This window comes from Monodelphis domestica, chromosome 7, assembly GCF_027887165.1.
Source record: "Monodelphis domestica isolate mMonDom1 chromosome 7, mMonDom1.pri, whole genome shotgun sequence".
Taxonomy (NCBI): Eukaryota; Metazoa; Chordata; class Mammalia; order Didelphimorphia; family Didelphidae; genus Monodelphis; species Monodelphis domestica.
The window spans coordinates 169,570,840-169,589,843 of record NC_077233.1 but is presented as its reverse complement, the minus strand read 5'-3'; the positions used below and the strand labels follow the sequence as shown (position 1 = coordinate 169,589,843).

Genomic DNA, 19,004 nt, shown 5'->3' with positions numbered 1-19,004 from the left:
TAAGGATACATTAGTTATTTGCCATTTCCTTCCCCAATGGATCCAATGGTTCTTTCATCAGGCAATCAGAAGTCAAGTGACTTATTCAAGTTCACATAGCTAGGAAGTGTCTGATGCTGTATTTGAATTTAGGTTTTCCAGACTCCAGGCTCAGTACTCTATCCACTGAATCACAGCTGCCTCTGCACAGTTTGATAGTGGGACAATATAAAGGAGATGATGAATAAAATAATTATATGATAAAAATTAAGAATCTTTTAGAAACTGACAGAAATGAATATAAGTGTAAGGACCACTTCATTCCCTACTCACTCCCCAAATATTTCCTGCAATGAGGAATCCTTGTAGAAAGGTTTTGGTTTGTTTTTTTTTAACCTTTACCTTCTGCCTTAGAATCAATACTATGTATTGGTTCCAAAACAGAAGAGCAGTAAGGGCAAGGCAAATGGAGTTTAAAGACTTCCCCAGGGTCACACAGCTAGGAGTGTCTGAGGTCAGATTTGAACCCATGACTTCCCATCTCTGGGCCTGGCTCTCAATCCACTGAGCAACCCAGCTGCCCCCTAGAAAGGTTTTTTAAAAAAGATTTCAGTAAAACTAGCCAATATGTCCACCATGTCTGACAGTGTACACAATATTCCCCTTCCATATTCTCCCCATGTCTTCAGTAAAAGGAGTAGATTTTCTTAACTCAGGGTTTTGCTTGATCATAATAACCACATATCAAGAAACATAGATAGTCAATAATCATTTTTAGCATCAGTCTGATAAGAAAAATGAAAACAACTTTGAATTTTATTATTTAACCATACCCTAAGAATGGTCAGTAATGAGTTCATATTAATCTAAAATGAGGTGTCTAGAGGAGTGTTCCAAGAATTTGTGTTTGTCCCAGTATGTTTTGTCATTTTCCTCCATGATTAGGTGAAAGTATTAATCTACATATGACACAAAGTTAAAAGTGATAATACATTGGATAATAGAATCATGATCCAAAAAAATGTAAAAGGCAAGAATATAGAACTAAACATAGTAAAAAATAAAAGGTAATAGAGATCAATGTGAAATCTTATACTTTTAGTTTCAGAAATACAAGAAGGCAGGGAGAAGATCTGGTTAAATAGTAATTCCTCTGAAAAAAAAGATCTGGATTTGTTTTTGTTTTATACTGGGCTGGAAACTTACTATGAGTCAATGGTGTGATTTGGCAATCAAGAAACCTAATGAAATTTAGATTACCTAGGATCCAGGATTAGGGACATGATAATCTCCTTGTGCTATGCTATACAGCAGTGATGGTGAATCTGAGGCACAGGTGCCAAAGATTAGACACAGAGCTCTCTCTATGGGCATTGGGTCCCCCGTCTTCCCCAGTTTGTTACTAGGAAGGCAGAGGGACTGGGATGGAGCTGCTCCCCGCCCCCTCTCCACCATGGCTGATGACTTTTTTTTTTCACATTCCCAACCCTCTACAGTGCACAGATAGCTCACAGGCAGCTAGGGCCACTCCTCTCCCCCCACTCTACAATGGCTGAGAATGTGCCTCACTTCACCCATCTCTCTGCCCAGCAGCCCAATGAGAGCCCTTCTTCCTTGGCCCTGTGTGAAGTAATGGAGGGGCATGGCATGTGGTCTGTGGGGTGCCAGCAGGGCACTCTTTCTGGGGGGGATGGGGACAGGGCTCGGCACTCCATCTCTAAAAGGTTCACCATTGCTGCTATAAAGTATTGTGTCTAGTTCTAAGTACCACATGGAAGGACATGGATCTGCAGAAGAATTATCTAGTAGGATCTCTTATCTCTAGCTGGAGAACTGGAGGAGGGTAACCAGGAAAGTAAAAGCCCTTGAATACACATGCCATAGGAGAATTGATCTAAGGAGCTGGAGTTGTTTAGCCTGAGAAAGGCTTAAGGGAGCATAATAGCCTTCTTCATATATTTGAAGGTCTGTTATGTGGAAGAGGTTAGGCTTGTTCTGGTTGCCCTCAGAGGAATGGGTAGAAGGTGCAAAGAGATGAATTTGGGTTTGATACAAGGGAGATCTTCCTGACAATTTTGAAAATAGAATCAACTGCTTCAGGAGATAAGGGGCAAAGGGCTGGATGACCATATATTGGGAGGTTTGTAAAGAGTTAGATTGGATGAAACTGTTGCTGAGATTCTGGGATTTTATACAATATGGAGGTGAAGTGAGGGGAAGATAGGGCATAGCAATGTTTGGGAAAGCCAAAGATAATTCCCAGGTTTAGCACTTGAGGAAATGATGACAGAAATAAGGGAAATCGCCTATTTGGGAGGAATGTGATAAAGTCATTTGTGGACACATGGCACCTTGCAACATCCTGGCAAAGATAATTAATAGACCACTGAAAATCCCTATGGGAATGGTTAGGGACAGGTTGGGGTTGTATGTGCAGATTTGAGTCACAGTCAATAGGATACGTTTTGTGTATATATTTTTTCACAATTATGCAAGAGGGAGATTGTATCTTTTTGTCCCATCACATCCCAGTGTTTCAATCTATGTAGGTAAAGGAAAGTGGTTAGCTGAGCTAGTACCTAAGTAAGTCATTGAAACCCAGAGCAGCTGTTGAGAGAAAACTGCTTTAGTTTGGTGGGGACCAGAAATGGAAAGATGTCTGCATTTGGGTTTGGCTCCATGAGAATCTGTCTCTGTCCATCTTCAGTCCAGTGTCAAGGGGAATGATTCCCAGCTTTGCGGCAGGACAGCCGCAGTGATCATGACCAAGGAGGGGGTACGGGAACGTGTGTGCACCCCTGTATGAATGTGTGCTCCTGTTGGTTGGTGTGTGGTGTAGGGTTCGTTCCAGTGAAGCTTTAAGGAAAACACTCATCTAGCTATTTGCCCAAGACACACAATGATATCCACACCATTATATCCCACTGTCTAAGGGAACATGGTGCCATTCTCACGATGTTCCTTACATACATAGTGTCACCTCTCTAAAGGAGAATGTCTCAGTACGCCGCCCCCTTCCCCGCCCTCCCCAACCACCTCTAGAAACCCTATCCGCACCTCATACACTCACTCCGAGTCTCTGCAGGGCGAATGGCTGCCCTGGGGACCCGGTGCCTGCGGACACTTGTTGCCAGAAAAGAGAGGAGGAAAAGCTAGGGCAGAAACGATCCAGATATCGAAAGAGAGCGAGCGAGCAGAGAGAGAGAGAGAGAGAGAGAGAGAGAGAGAGAGAGAGAGAGAGAGAGAGAGAGAGAGCCCGAACAGCATCTGCTCCGCCCCGCCCGCCCCAAGGGAGGCCCGGACGCCTGGGTCCCGGGACAGCGCCACCCGCCCGCCCCTCCCTGCCTCCGTTGTTCCTCCGACCCGGCGCGGGTGGCCAAAGAGAGAAGAGAGAAAGGAGACTAAGAAGGGATAGGGGATAAGGTTAGAAGGAGGAAGGGAGGGAGCCGGACAGAGGGAGAAGGGCAGGAGGGATAGAGGAAGTAGCCAGAGAGGAGCGGGGACGGGGAGCTGGAACCAGACCCTGCAGCCGGGAGCCGGGAGCCAGGAGCATCGGGAGCCAGAGTGGGGCGCGGGGCGGCGAAAGCATGGTGGAGAACCTCGGGACAGCCGCCCGCAGCGCGCTGGTGAGTCCGGGGTTCAGGAGGAGCAGAGTCCTGGGTCAGAACGACTGTAGTCGGTGGGGCTCAAAGTCCGGGGAGAGGGGTAGGAGGACACCTGGGTCCGAGGTGTGCAGTGTGACCAACGTCAGAGGTGGTGACCAGTGTGGGAAAAGATTAGTATCCAAAGTGACCCGAGTTGGGGATGCTTGAGGTGTCCAGTTTCCTGGATGACTAGCTACTGAAGTCCAGGAAATTCCCCGGTCCGCCTCCTCTCAGTTTTCTCCAAAGCTCCTGCCCTCAGTCCCTTTTCACTTTCTCTTTATGACTAGATTTTTCCTCCGTGGCCTCTGTCTCTATCCTTTTCTCTTGGCTCAGTCTCTATCCCTTACCCATCTCCTGTCTCTGTCTCTGTCTCCTGTCTCTGTTCCTATCCCTGTCTCTAAATCCATCCCTGTCTCTTTCTGTCCCCGTCTGCCGCTTCCCTCCCATCTCTGCCCCTTTCTCTATCTCCCCCTCAGTTTCATAGTCTCTTCGTGGTTCTTTCAGTTTTCCAGGTTTCTATCTCTTTATTTCTGCCTCTCCATCTTCTTTTTTCCTTGTAATTCTCCCTGTTGTCCCCTGAGCACCCTAAGAATTGGGGACTAGGGAAGGGAAACCCACCATAGGAAGGGCTTGGGTGTGTGCATGTGTATATTGGAGTTTAATCTGAGTGATTCCCTGAAAATGTCCATGAAAGAGTCTGGGGCTGACAGCAAGACCCTAAAGGTGGTGGGGCTATGAAGTGTTCCAGAAAAGTTGAGGATCAGGAAAATTGTCAGAGTTGGCTAAATTGGAAAGGTCTTTGGAAGGGTGGGGGGGAAGATATGACCTGGGGGTGGGGGTGGGTATCTTGGAGAGAATTCATTGGTTTTTCCCAATTCTACAATATTCCCTTCCCTGTGCTCCTGCAGGCAGCCCTCTCCCCAATGCCCCGCCCTATGCCCGGAGCACCCCCTGGGGGTGGACTGCGGCTGGAAGCTGTGATGGAGACCCTACAGAGGCAGCAGGCAGCCCGGCTAGCTCAAGGCGGGGTTCCACCCCCATCTCCTCATCCAATCCCCCCATCCCTGCCTCCCCAAAGATCCCATCCAGTGCTTTCCAGGGCCCAGCAGTCTCCTGAGGAGGGGGTTCTGGGGGGCACTGAAGAGGGTGAAAATGAAGAGGAGGAAGAGGAGGAGGAAGAAGATGAAGAGGAGACTAGGCCTCAAGGGCAACCTCCCCAGCCCAGCCCAGGTCCAGGCCTACCTGTGTCCACCCCAAACCAGCCTTCTGGCCCCCAGCACCATGAGTGGACTTATGAGGAACAGTTTAAACAGGTAGGAGATGCCTGCAGGTAAGACATGGAGCCCAGAAGTCATACTTTCCCACCTCCATCTCCAATGTGTTCTAAGATTTCTAGTACAGGGAGAGATAGGTGGAATATGAGTTAGAGAACTTGACCTTCAACTCCCATCTACCCCACCTGACCTTTTCCTAGGCCCTGGTATCCAATCCCCTCTCCTTTCTCCTGAAAGCTGATGTCCCAGGAAGGAGCAGCCACTGGGGTCCCAATCCCTTCATCCCCCACCCCCTGGGGCTCTGTAGGGAGAAATAGAGACAGAGGGCATTGTAGAAGAGATAGAAGGAAGGGAAGACAAGAGATTCGGAGACAGAGACAGACAAGAGAAATACCTACATAGGTTGGAATAGCTGAAAGGGGGTTCAAAGATCTCAAGAGAAATGTCTTGTGGGGATGGGGGTGGGTCCAGTATGTTGTAGAGGATGTCAGATGTGTGTGTGGGTGCTTTCATTGTCCATTTTCCATCCATTTCTCCTCCTAGCCTCCTCTGAGCACTACCCCCTCCCAGTGTCACGTCCCATTACCCCCTTACCTGACAGTGAGGGATGGGGGTTGGGGGATTGGGAATGGGGGTGAGGTGACTCGAGATTCCTTTGACTTGTGTAAGTGGGGAGAAACAGAGGGTGGATAGTTTATGCCTCCATGGCTCAGTTGTTACACTTTCCACTCCCCCAATCTCTTTTCCTCTAGAGTCTTCCTCCCCCCAAGGCCTTGACATCTTGTTTATGTGTACATGAAGTTTATTCTAGATGTGTAACTATTTCTGGAGATGGGAGATGAATATCAATGGTGTAAATGACTGTTTAGGAGGGATCTCATAATGGTCTACTCGGAAGGGCTACTTGGGGGGGTTACAGAATTTTTATTCCTATCGATGTGTATATTTTAATTATTATTCAGGAGTTGTTATTCATTGAGTATGAATTAAGGACTAATTCTTTCTTACTAGGTGGGGTATTATTTCTGATGATCACTCAGGGGCTTTTCTTTAAAATGTCACTGGGATCACTCCTGGCCCCTTTTATTGCCCCTCTTCAGCAGGCAGGTGTTGAAAAGCTCTGTAACCAAGCTCTTGACACCCAGTGACATGGGGGGAAAAGCTCCATCCATCAGAGATCCACACGGTGGGTTGGAGTGGGAGGTGGTGAGGGTTAAACCGGGCTGGTCAGCTGCAGTCTGGTTGGCTGGAGTTGACAATAGAATTGGATTCTTAACTAATCACCAAGAGGAAAAATCAGGATAGAGTTAGAGATAAAGCACTGGAAGGGTTGGGAGGTAGAGAGCTCCTGGGACCACACTGATCCTCTTCTCATTTCTCCTCTGCGGAGGAAGTATCCTCTCTTTCAGGACATCTTCCCTCTAGCTGATTGCACCCCTGCCCATTCCTCACTCCTCTCAGGCCACCCGTGCCTGTGGGGGAGCCCAAACTCCCCAGGGCAGAACTATGAGGCCTCTTCCCCACCCTGACTCAAATTAGGACCTACTTGAATGCGGCAGGTTTCACCAATCCATTTCAAATACCCGAGATCCTTATCCTCAGCCCGGATTCTACCATCACCCATACCCCTGTGGGCGGAGGATTCTGTGGATGGGGCTTGAGGAAACTGTTCTGCTTGAGGGGAAGGGAAGGGAGGGGAGGGGAGGGAAGGTACTGATGGGGTCTAGGGTGGTAAATACACCTTCTTCCCCGCCCCCAGCTGTATGAGCTCGACGCAGACCCCAAGAGGAAAGAATTCCTGGATGACCTGTTCAGCTTCATGCAGAAGAGGGGTGAGGGGCGGTATGGGAAGGATGTAGAGGGGGGCGGGGTTTTGGTGCCCAAAATACTGTGGGTCGGAAACAAACCCCTACTTCCCCGCAGGTGTCCTAGACCCAAACCCTCATAGGCTAGCTCCCATCCTCGGGAGAGTGGCTTAGAGCTGGAAGAGTTGTGAGGTTCGGACCTTATGGACAGATCGGGGCTGAGGCGAGGCTGGGGGGTGGGGTGGGTGGGATGGGGACACCTCAGTAACATCTTTAACCTCTGACCTGCCCCGATTAATTAGCCCCTCCCTTTCTCCCATGGGAATTAATTAGCAACGGAGATGCTGGCAGGTTAATGAGTCCTCAATCGATAAGGCTCACCCCGGGAGGGGGTCACTGGGTTGGGAGGGAGCTTACTGGACCACAGACTTGAGCTGGGGGTTTAGGACTACTGAATCTTTTGCTTGAGATTTCTCTCCGGATTCAATTCCCTCATTGCCAAAAAGAAAGATGCCTCTCTCCCACCCCAGAGCTACTCTGGACATGCGTTGACACTGCGGACCTTTCCTGAAGTTAGAACATAGGGAGGACTTTCTGAGGGGTGAGGCTGAGGCCGAGGAATTAGGAAAATGAGGGAGACCAGGGAATCCTTTCCCTGAGGATCTCAAAGCTCAAGGGGAAAGCGCTAGAATGGGAGAGCGGAACCCAGCTTGCGAAGCACGTTGGGTGGCCTGTCCATCACGCCACCCCCCCCTCAGCTCCCCAGATTCATGGGCCTAGAGTCTGAGTCATTATCTCTTTCTCCAAAGCTAATTAACTCCCTCCCCATCGCAGCCTGATAAGGCCACTAATTAACTTGCCTCAGCCCCCCTCCTTTTGTGCCGCTCTAGTGCTCCCAGAGAGACCTGCGGGGTCCCCGCCCCACCGAGCCCTCTGCCCCTGCCTCTCCTCAAAACTTCTGACCCCTACAAGCAGTCTCTTTCTCTTAAGCTGTACCCCCACCCCTGGGCCTTGGTTTCTGAATTTGAGCTCACTTTTCCACCTCCCCCCCATCCCCCATCCCTCTCTCCCTTATTTGTATTAGCAATACAAGGGACGAAGGGGAGGAAATGGGAGGATAGTTCTGCCCTTACCCCCACCCCCAATCGGGAGATGCTAAGGAAAATGGGGAGCTGGGAGGAGGGAAAGAGAGGGGAGGGGAAGAGTCCCTAGGGGCCGATAATTTCCCCCCATTAATCAGGCCTGCGGCTAATTGTTCGGGCACAAAGGGTCTGGCGGTGGGAATGGGATCGGTAAAAATCAGCGCAAATTAACTGGGGCCCATCGCTCAGCTTCGACAGGACCCTTTGTCACGGGCCAGGCGGGGGCGGGAGCGGGAGCGGGAGCGGGGGCGGCAGGACAGGATCCGAAAACCCCCAACCTCTGCAAGCTAGAGAAGAGACTGTAAAGAATCCGCTAGCCTTTGGGCAGCTCTCCCGCTTTTGCCCCAGCCCTTTGGAGATCTCTAGGGAAAGAGATGCCTTATCTCTCCCTAATCCGCCTCCTCCCTTTACCGTCGGGTAGGCCATCCTGCAGTCTATCCTGACCCGCTGCAGATATCCCTGTCCCTGACCCGTGGCCCTTGTGAGGATCCTGGGGTCTACCACCAACCCCATCTATGACCTGCCCCAAATCACGTTGCGCCTCTTTTATGTACCCCTTACCCGTACTCTCACTATCCTGCCCACCTCTGTTTCCTGAGAGATTTTCGTCCCTTACATGCCTCAAGGAAACCCTGTCCCTTTTGCCGCCCCAGAAACTCCTGGTCCTCCGAGCCCTATCTGACAGAGTCCCTTGTGCCCCTCGGCCCCGCTTTGCTTGACCCTCTCATTCTCTGCTTCCTACTGTTTCGGTGTTCTCGTCCTCCACCCTAGGCACCCCAGTGAACCGCATCCCGATCATGGCAAAGCAAGTGCTGGATCTCTATGTGCTGTACCGCCTGGTGACGGAGAAAGGGGGGTTGGTAGAGGTCATCAACCGGAAGGTGTGGCGGGAGGTGACTCGGGGCCTGAGCCTGCCCACATCTATCACCTCTGCAGCCTTCACGCTGCGCACTCAGTGAGCTAGGGGCGGGGCGGCGATGGGGCATTGCCTGCGGGCCAGGGAGTGGGTTCTGGCTGGAGTAGGGCTGGATTTGGGAAACATTGGAGAAGGGATCTCGCGGCGCTGAGCTCAGGTTTGAGGCATCCTTGGGGATGCAACCCACCCCTGCTCTACAGGTATATGAAGTATCTCTACCCCTACGAGTGTGAGACTCGGGCGCTCAGCTCTCCCGGGGAGCTCCAGGCAGCCATCGACAGTAATAGACGAGAAGGCCGGCGCCAGACCTACGGGACAGCCCCGCTCTTCAGCTTCCCGGCGGCGGGTGCCCCTCCTCCTCCTCGGGGGCCCTCAGCCACCTCCTCAGCAACGCCAGGTTTACCAGCTCTCGCCTGCGCTCAGCTTGGCCACAGCCAGGGACACGGACACGCCCCCATTAAGAAAGGTGTGGGCACACGTGACTGGGGGCAGTGACTGGGCGGGGAATGGGGGAGATGCTAGGGGACTGGTGAAGGGGCGTTGAGAGATCCGGGAAAGTGTGAAAAACAGAGGGGAGGGGCGGAAGTGAAGCTCGTGGTGGGTGCTAAGGCTCTGGGGGAGCGGCTCCTTATTTGGAAGGTGCAGGATTCTGATATGGGTGCGGTTTATGTCTTCTAGGCTGCTAATTTGTTAATATTAAAATAAATTAAAATTCTGCAGCTCTCCACACACCGTGATTGGCCCATCCGGGCTTCAGCTGTTGAAGGGAGACTTTGGCTCGGGGACTGAGAATCATATAGCTCCCTAGGCCTCAAGTTTCTCCCTTTTTAGACGAGAGGAATAGACTGAATGATTAATAAGACGTCTTATAGCTGTAGATAAGAACTCCCTTCTCCCAGACGTCTTAGCTGACATCTATACTCGTTCCTCTACCGGACCTATCTTTCAAGTAGGATGAGCTTTAGAAGAGATGGAATAAAGGGAGTTATGGAAGAGGGGAGGGAAGAAATGGGACCTTAGGAGTTTAGGTTTAAGACTTATAGATATAAGATAGCTGAAAACCTTAGTGTTAATCTAGTCTAACTCCACCTCATTCATTTTTTAAGTCTCAAAGCCATAAGAAACAAAAAAGAAAAAGGATCTCAGCCAAATAACCAACATATCAATAATCTGACAGTATTTACAATGTTCCATAAACCCATTGTCCATCTCCATCCTCCTCAAAAAACAACAACAACAACATCCTTTTCAGGACCAAGAGTGGTCATTATAGTTTCACAACATTCAGTTTCATTTGGTTTTTTTGTTGCTCTTTCCACTTACACTACGTGTAATAATGTTTTCTTGCATTTGCTTACTTCATTTTGCATCAGGTCATATAAGTCTTTCTATGCTTCTCTATATTTTATAGTAATAAATTATAAAATAAATATAATATAAAGGTAATATAGAAATAAAATATAACATATTCTTATAAGATATAAAATATAAAAATTCCATCATATTCATGTACCATATTTTGTTTAACCATCTGCTATGTTTCCAATTCTTTGCTACTATATAAAAGGTTGCTATAATTTTTTGGGGGGTGTATATGGGTCTTATCTTTCTCTCTTTGACCTCCTTGGGGCATATCAGTGAAATCAAAGAATATGGCTAACCCTCTCCTGTTAAAGATTCAATTCAATTCAGTTAGCATTTATTAAGCACCTATCATGCCAGGCTCTGTACTAGGTGTAGAAATGGTTGCTGTCCTCTGGTTATTTATATTCTGGGGACTAGAAGAAGATAGAATAGATGACCTTTATAGAATATTTTTAAAAATTTAAGGTTATATATGTACATGTATACATATATAATCTTTAATAAATTAAAACTGCCTTAAGATTTTTGGAACAGTGTATATGTATTTTATACATAAACACATTATCTCATTTGATTTTTTACAACAACCCTGTAATATTGGTACTACAAGTACCAAAGATAAATGATCTGCCCATGGTCACTTTGAGGCCCAGAAAGGCAAAGTTACTTTCCTAAAGTTAAAACGGTAGCAAAGCTCTCTAATTCCAAGTCTAATTGATGCCATTTCTGTGACACTGCTCTTCCCAAATAGGACATTGGGGCCAGTTTAAGAGGTCTGAGCCTTGATGTCAATGCTCTTTCTCATCCTTTCAGAGGAGGGCTCAGGGCCTGCACCAACAGTGGCTACACCAAGAATTTCACTACCAATGGCCTTGGGCCCCATGAGGGAAAAGATAGGGCCAGAGGAACCCCCTGAGAAGAAGGCTGTGTTGATGGGACCTTTAGACTCTCCTCGTCCAGCCTTACCTCCCAATCTCCTTCCAAGGAGCAAGACTTCTATCCGAGGTAAAGGAGGTAAAGGTGAGGGCTAAGAACTCCAAGGCAAATATGAGCAATGGTGGGGGTAGTGGGTGCTCCTAAGGGCTGATAAACTCAAGAGGGTACTTATAGGGGGTGCCCTTAGAAGACAAAGAAGGGTCTTTGGCTTGATTCTGGACCTAATTGAGGGATTTGAAGACTAATTCAGGGGATAATGGGGGCACTTTTCCTTAGGTTACAGGATATAAGAAGAGGTCTTAGATGAGAGAATGAATAAAGGGGACAGGACAAGTAAGAGATTTAGGAGTATCTCCATGGTTTGAGGTTTACTTGTGGCTCATTTCTGTGTCCAGTATTCTATACCCTCCCACCCCCAACTAACTGACCTTCCCTTCCTTTTTCTCTGGACAGAAGAGCCACTGGAGGTACCCCTTAACATGGCAGGCAATGGCATCAGCAGCATCAACATGGCCCTGGAGATCAATGGCATTGTCTACACTGGTAGGGAGGCCAGAATGTATCTATAATGGCATAGGGATTCCAAAATATCTAGTGCAGAAGTCAGGAAGCATCACTGGTATGGGAATTAGAGTGTCTGCAAATGAGCATTTACATTGGTAAAGGAATTGTGCATCCAAGGTGTTATAAAGCATTGACTTTGGTGAACATTTGACAGAAACTCCCATGATATCCTTTTGGATGAGATAGGAAGGTAGGGATGGGAGACAATAGATTTAACTAGTTTTTAACGATCAGATCCAATGAGTATTTTTTTAATGCATACATGTCAACCTAGAGGGAGGTCCTGCTCTATCTTTAGACCTTTTCTGTTCCACATTCTGACCTATAACTTGGATGAAAACATAGAATGGCATGCTTGTGAAATCTGAAGGAAACTACATCCAGTATACTGGCTGTCAGAATTTGCATAAAATAATATGAATAAGTCAAATCTAAAAAGATTACATAGGGATCCATGTTAAATCATGTAAATTTTTTACTCAAATGCACAAGTACATCCATAATGACAGCTGGCCAGACAACAGTTTCTATGAATAAAAGACTTAGTCAGGGTTACTTAAATGGAGATTTGTACTATAAATCATCAGTGTTTGTGGCAGCTGTGAAAGCTAATATAATCTTGATATGAGTTAGCCTATGAAATATATAATACTATAGGTAGTATTATATGTAATGCTATATTTAATAGTACATATAATGTGTAGCCAGAGTCATGGTAGCCAGTGATAATCGAGACCTCCTATGTCTTTGTCAGACCCCCCTGAAGAAATGTGTTGAATTCTGGGTACCATATCTTTATAAGACATTGAAGACCGGTGAGACATCCAGAGAAAGGCAGCCAGGATGGTGAAGTGTGGGAACCATGGCCTCTGAGTAATAGTTGAGGGAACTAAGAGTCTGTGACCCTATGATATGGGCAAGGTCTACTGGCATGAATTTTAAGGGTTCTGTATTTGTATAGGGCATCTATACTGGTATGAAGGATCAATGGGTATCTAAATTGGTATAAGGAACACTCCCACTGTTGTGTATGGTCAGGGGGCATCGACATGATGTGGGGAAATAGGAATTGAGGTATCTACATGGCTCTGGACATCAGGGGATTCATCTACTGCTAGAAGTTAGAGGGTCTCTATACTAGTATTAGGTGCTTGGGGAGGAATACTCCTCAACTGGTTCTAGATTATCTATATTGGTATGAATAGTCAGAGGGCTTCTGTGCTTGAATGGAGGTCAGGCTGTATAACACTGGCACCACGAGCTAACAGTGGCCTATTGTTTTTAGGGGGTTCTATTGAAAATAATGGATGGGAAAGAAGAAATCTAGTCAGGGAAAACAAGGGAGTAGAGGCATTCTGGAGGAAGGGGACTCTGACTCATTGTATTTCCTTTCTTCTCTCTGTTTCAACAAACTTAGGAGTCCTCTTTGCCAGGAGACCACCTACAGTGGCCTCAGCCACCAACAACAGCAGGAATTCTCAGGGCCCAAGGAGTCCTGGACTCCATACTCCTCCAGGTCCCCTCTCCAGCACCTCACCTTAAAGAGACCTCCAGCTCAAGAACCTGGATTCTCAGCTACATCCTGGTTATCAGAGGAAGGAGAAACCCCTTTCATTGTTTGTTCTAGTCCCCTCCCCTACCTGGGCACTCTCAGGCATAAGGGAAAAGAAAAAAACCCATTCTCCCCCTCCCAGTTGAGTTCCCTTCTCTATTCCCTATACCAAATGATACCCCAACCTCCATTATGGACTTTGAAGCCAAACATTTTGCTGCATTACCATGCCTACCTCATTGTAATGGGGGTGATGCTCCTGACCCCTATTCCATCTACACCTACCTAGCCAAAGAACTATCCCCTCCCCCTTGTATTATATATACCAAAGAGCTCAGCTGCCCTCTTCGAGCTTGGTCTTAAACCCTGTCTCCATTTCTGTCTTTCCTTTGTTACTGCGCCCTCCCCATCCTTAGTTAGTGCTCCACCCCACCCCTGCCCTTTTAAGTCCTCCTCTCCCATCTGAGTTCCTTGTAAGACTTTAGACCGATTTTTTTGGAGGGCCAAAACCCAGGGAGGACTCAGAAAGGGAATCCATTTTGGGGGCAGCACAACCAAACAATAAACTTGCTGCCCTTACTGTTCTAAGCATGAATTGTGTTCTCCTCATTGCTGGTCCTTGGGATGAGCTTTGCATCAGAAATCCAAAGGTCTCTAGTTTGGGACTCAGCTGCTTGTTATCTGTATGGCTTTAGGCCCATTATTCTACCTTGCTTAATTTTAATTTACTCATCTATACAATGTGGCTGGACTAAATCATCTCTAAGGTCCCTTCCAGCTTGGATGCTCCTTAATTTCTTTATTCTGTCCTCTCTACCCACCTTTACCCTAACCATCTGCCTTGCCCCTGCTCAAAAGTTTAGTGTGGCTGAGATCTCCGGGAACATTGATTTATTGTTTGGACTTAGCCATTCTTTAGCTTCCAGTCACCTTGATATTCTTTCTAATGTTCCCCCTTTGGAAAGAAGTCTTCTGGATTCTATCTTCTAGGAAGAAGAGGGTTCACAAAGACAGATAGTCACTACTGCCTATTCACACACCCATATCCATGTGGTCATACACTCAAACACTCACATACACTTACAGACACATAATGACTTTCATAAATACACATCCCCACACCTTTAGACTTCACCAACTCCACCTACCATAACCCCTCCTTCAAATTCCCACCAGCCTCAATACATGTCTTCATCCCTCCCCAGAAACAGGCAGGGTCAGTCTGGAATTGGGGGAATTCAAAAACATTCCACCGATTCTATGGGGAGTAGAGATAGTTCTCAGTTTTAGTGGGAATGACAGGTTTCTCTCTGTCTGGATTGACAGTGGGGTTAGGGGACTGATGGAGATATGGCTCTTCCTTTCTTATTCAGGACCAGGCACTCTGACAGCAGCTGGGAGGGCAGTTGGCATCTTGAGACAGACATGGGGATGTGGAGGCAGATACATAGAAAATGATTCAGAGATTGCACCTAAAAAGCAGCTTAAAATGGATGAGGCTGCTCCTGTGAGAGGTGGTGAAAGGGGAAACAAGGGCTCCAGCTCTGTTCTGATGTGGAGTCAGGACATCGGGGGCAATAGGGGAATGGGGATGAGAGCAGAGTGTTGGTTAGTTCCAGGCTTTGGGGCAGAGAGAAAGAGGATGGGAGGGAGGGTGTATAGAGAAACAGGGGAAAAGAAAGAAAGAGGAGTAAAGATTAGGGGGCCAGAGAAGAGGGGGAGGGAGAAAGAAATTGGAGAGATCTGGATCGAGGCCAGACAGAGCCTGAAGCTGATACATGGACTCCTCGATGATAGAGACATCGATGGATTGGCAGATCAATGGATCCATGGATTACCAATAAGGAAAGGGCCAACAAGATGGAACTAGAGACTTAGCACCTGCGACTTGGGCACCTTTAACTCCTCCTGAGGCTTCCTTTGTAGTAGGCTCTCTAGTCTTAAGCCCTTCCTCTTCCTAGGGCTCTGGAGTTCTGGTCCCAGAACTATCAGGGAAATCGATGTGTTAACACTGTCCCATTGCTCCTGGCCTTTGGGGTTCCCCACCTTAGTCACCTAGGGCCCTGCCTGTATGTTTCTCAAGGATCCCCTATATGTATCCCTCTTACCCCCCAGACTTCTGAATGTTTCCTCCTCTTCCTAGATCTCTAGCTCTCTCCTCCCATCATACACCAGTGTTGTGCTCTCTTCCTTTGGTACTCTAACTCACTTAGATCCAGTATTTATAATGGGGCATAGCATATGTTCCCTAGAAAGGTTGGACCTCCCCCTTCCCACTTCCATCCCATGTCCACTAATACCCCAGATATGCTCACTTTACGGAGGGGCAAATGAAGGTTCCTCTCATTCCTTCTGGGACATCAGTTTTCTTCGCTTCTCAATATCGGCATCTCTCTCTACCCCTCCACATCTTCATGCAGTTTTATCACCAGACTCCAGCATAAGGGCCTGGGAATTTAAAATTCTATTTAGAACCCATTGGGAAGGTTCCCAGAATTGAATTCTCTCCTGCCTCTGGGTGCCTGCCACAGTTCAGGTCCGTTGCTCCATCCAGCCCCAAATCAGCTGAATTGCCCTCCACCCCAGCCCCCACTAGCCTCAGCTTTGAAGTTGTCTCCAAAGGCAGAGGAACAAAGTGCAGAATTTCGACACTAAAGCTTCCACCAGGTTCATAAAAGGCATTCCTCTGCACACCCCACTTCTCAAGCAGGCAGCCCCTTCCTTCATCCAGACCAGGCTTTTTTTGAACAATGACCAACATAGTACTCCAAAACACACAGTGCCCCCACCAAACAGCAGTTGGAACAGATAGACTGGGTGTAGGGAAGGTCAGGAAGGGCTTTCATCTCCCCTGAGGCATTGAGACCTTGGCAGGAGGCAAAAGGGAATTGAGGCTAGACAGAAGGAACAGCTTCCAGCAGTGAGTGAACTGTTTTATATCTTTGATTTCAAAGGGGCACGGACTTCCAGGTAGGAAACACTCAGGCAAACCAGCAGTTCTCTAATTTAGCCATAGTTACCTGGGGGTACTCAGAGGTTTAAATGACTATTGCAGGGTCTGGTGACTCATACCCCCTAAGTAAGTATTAGAGGTAAAACTTGAACCCAAGTCGTCCAGACCCTCAGCCAGGCTATTTTCTACACCCTGCAGCATCTCAGGGATTTTAGAAAGAATTTAGAGATCCACACCCTAAATTTTACACATTAGGAAGGGAAGGCACTGAAAAACAACCGCCAAAATTATGTTTTTAATGTTCTCCTCTTCATTTTATTTTCCCCAATATTTAATTATTTCTCAAATACATGTAAAAACAATTTTAACATTAGTTTTCTAAAATTGTGAGCTCCAAATCCCCCCCCCCCACCTCCTTCCCCGAAACGGTAGGCAATTTGATATAGGTTAACATATATCATCCAAAACATAATTCCATCAAAATCATATATCTAAGCAACGGCCCAGCCAGGGCTAGTTTGCCCCTCTACTCAGACTTCTCTCCTCCTCTCCTCCTTCCAGCATGGGTCTGTCTCTCCTATTTGCCTGTTTGCAGAGGGAGGCTCTCTGCCCCCCGCCCAGCTTGGGAATGCGGTAACATCGGGGCCGCCGGGACTTCCCACAGCAGCGGCATCTACAGTGCAAAACAGCATCGATCCCTTTAACCTCCGCTCCTACCCCCCTCAGCTGCGCCAGCCACAAAACCGCAGCTCTGGCCAGAAGCCAATTTTCATTAAGTCAAGCCGGGTGGCGTGAGGGCCGTCGGCAGCCGATCTCCTTCCCCGTCCGCTAATCCTCAGAGCCTTCTCCATTCCCTCCCTCCCTCCATCACTTCTCCACTTTTCAATTCTCCCCAGCCTCCCGCTCGTTATCTTTCCCTTTCTGCTGCTCACCTAGACGCTACTGCAAACGCCCCTCCCAGAAAGTATGCCCACCCTAATGTTCTGCACACCTCCAACCCTTTAGCAAGCATCTCTGCCCTAGCTAGGTCTCAGATCAATCATTCTTTTCTTACTCCTTATGTCTATATTCCCCAGCAGAAGAAAGCTCCTTGAGGGCAGTGACTCTTCCCCATCAAATCTGCAGTTCTCTAGGAGAGGTGTTCTACTCCCTATCGCTTCACTCTATAAAAGGGGAGAGTTCGGAGTGGAGAAAATAAGCAAAGCCATTACAAAAGGTCCCTTGGATGCTTCCCTTCACGAAGCCTTCTCTCCATCACTATGGGGCAGACATTTATTTTCCATTCCTATTATTTCCTTCCTTAGAGCTTAGGAGTCCTCAAACTTTCATTTTCAAATTTCTCAATGAGTTTTGAAGTGACTCCACATTCAGAAGACAGAGATGTGAAAAAAGGATGGCCAGGGATGCACGTGAATGAACTTTCTGAGGAAGGTTTAATTTTAAATTAAAATTTTTATTCTATTGTCATGCAAAACACACTTCCATATTGGTCATCAATGTAAGAGAAAAGTCATATCCAACCAAAACCCCCAAATAAAACCAAAGATACACTGATGTGAGACGACTTCAACAGTTCATTCTCTGGAGGTGGATAATATTTCAGGTCATCAGTCTTTCAGGATTGTCCCAGGTCATTGTATTGCTGAGTTGCCAAGTTTTAACAGATAATTATTGTCCAAGATTGCTGTTACGGTGCCCAATGTTCTCCCAGTTCTGCTTATTTCTTTCTGCATCAGTTCTCATGGTTCTTTCCAGTTTTTTTCTGAAATCATCTTGCTTATATCTTTCATTATATTCTGAAATCATCTTTCTTATAGCACAATAGTATTCCATCACCAGGTACCACAATTTGTTCAACCATTCCCCAACTGATGAACATCCCCTCAATTTCCAATTCTTTGCCACAACAAAAAGAGTTGCTTTAAATATTTTTGTGCAAGTAGGTCTTTCCCCCTTTTTTATGACCTCTTTGGGATCCAGACCCAGAATGGTATTATCAGATCAAAGGGTTGGCACCGTTTTATAACCCTTTGGGTTGGGGATGCACTTTTAAAGGGATGGGTTGGATTTTAGGGGACTGTTATGACATCAAGCAGCACTCAGAGGTCCTGATCTTTTTGACTTTCTGAGAATTTCCTTAAGACCTCCCTCCTTCCCTGGGCTGGAATCTCTATCTGTAGGCTGCCTCTCACACACATTGGCAGTCCCTTGGGGGGAGGAAGAGTTAGAAGATTAAGATAAAGGAAACTAGGTTAGGGAGGCAAGGAAAACAAAGGGATATAGCTGTACCTTCCCCTCCATCTTCATGTAGTTTCAGGCCTCAGGGTTAAGAAATTGGAGAAGTATGTAGGCAGGGTCATTGCCCACATCAGGTTGATGAACTGGCACCAGTATCAACAGAACAGATAGGACATTTAAGAGATCTTCCATTACATCTTTACCCTAAACTCTATTCCCACCCCACCCCCAGCCTCTGCTTAAACATCTGTAATGAAAAGTGAGTTCATTGTTTAAGCAACCCATTCCATTATTGGAAAAGTTCTAATTGTTAGAAATTTCATTATATTGAATCACAATCTACATCTTCTTGTAACTTTCACCTTTTTTTAAAAATAAATTCTTACCTTCTATTTTGATTCTAAGGCAGAAGATTGGTAAGGGCTAGGCAATTGGGGTTAAGTGACTTGCCCAGGGACAGCTAGGAAGTGTCTGAGGGCAGATTTGGACCCATCCCCTCCTGACTCCAGGTCTGGTGCTCAATCTATCTGCTGAGAACTGTGACACTTAACTGCCCCAGCCACCCATTATTTCTAAATCTACTCTCTGGGTCCAAGCATAATAAATTGAATTCCTCTTCTACAGGGGTGCTTTTCA

At 47.1% G+C, this 19,004-nt stretch overlaps 1 protein-coding gene across 1 annotated transcript; it reads left to right on the top strand.

The window, feature by feature from the left end:
• Window positions 1-3,566: 3,566 nt before the first annotated feature.
• On the top strand, window positions 3,567-13,772 carry ARID3C (AT-rich interaction domain 3C). The gene is made up of 8 exons (XM_016424055.2): window positions 3,567-3,605; window positions 4,532-4,936; window positions 6,657-6,729; window positions 8,616-8,799; window positions 8,961-9,226; window positions 10,939-11,130; window positions 11,515-11,604; window positions 13,043-13,772. Exons 1-8 carry the CDS (start codon window positions 3,567-3,569, stop codon window positions 13,165-13,167), a joined length of 1,374 nt encoding a protein of 457 aa, XP_016279541.2. The 3' UTR covers window positions 13,168-13,772.
• Window positions 13,773-19,004: the final 5,232 nt, after the last annotated feature.

Bases quoted from the DNA above. Each gene is read 5' to 3' on its own strand.
- ARID3C (XM_016424055.2), top strand. From the start codon at position 3,567: ATGGTGGAGAACCTCGGGACAGCCGCCCGCAGCGCGCTG. The intron at 3,606-4,531 runs GTGAGTCCGGGG...GTGCTCCTGCAG, and splicing joins CAGCCGCCCGCAGCGCGCTG to GCAGCCCTCTCCCCAATGCC. The intron at 11,605-13,042 runs GTAGGGAGGCCA...CAACAAACTTAG, and splicing joins CAATGGCATTGTCTACACTG to GAGTCCTCTTTGCCAGGAGA.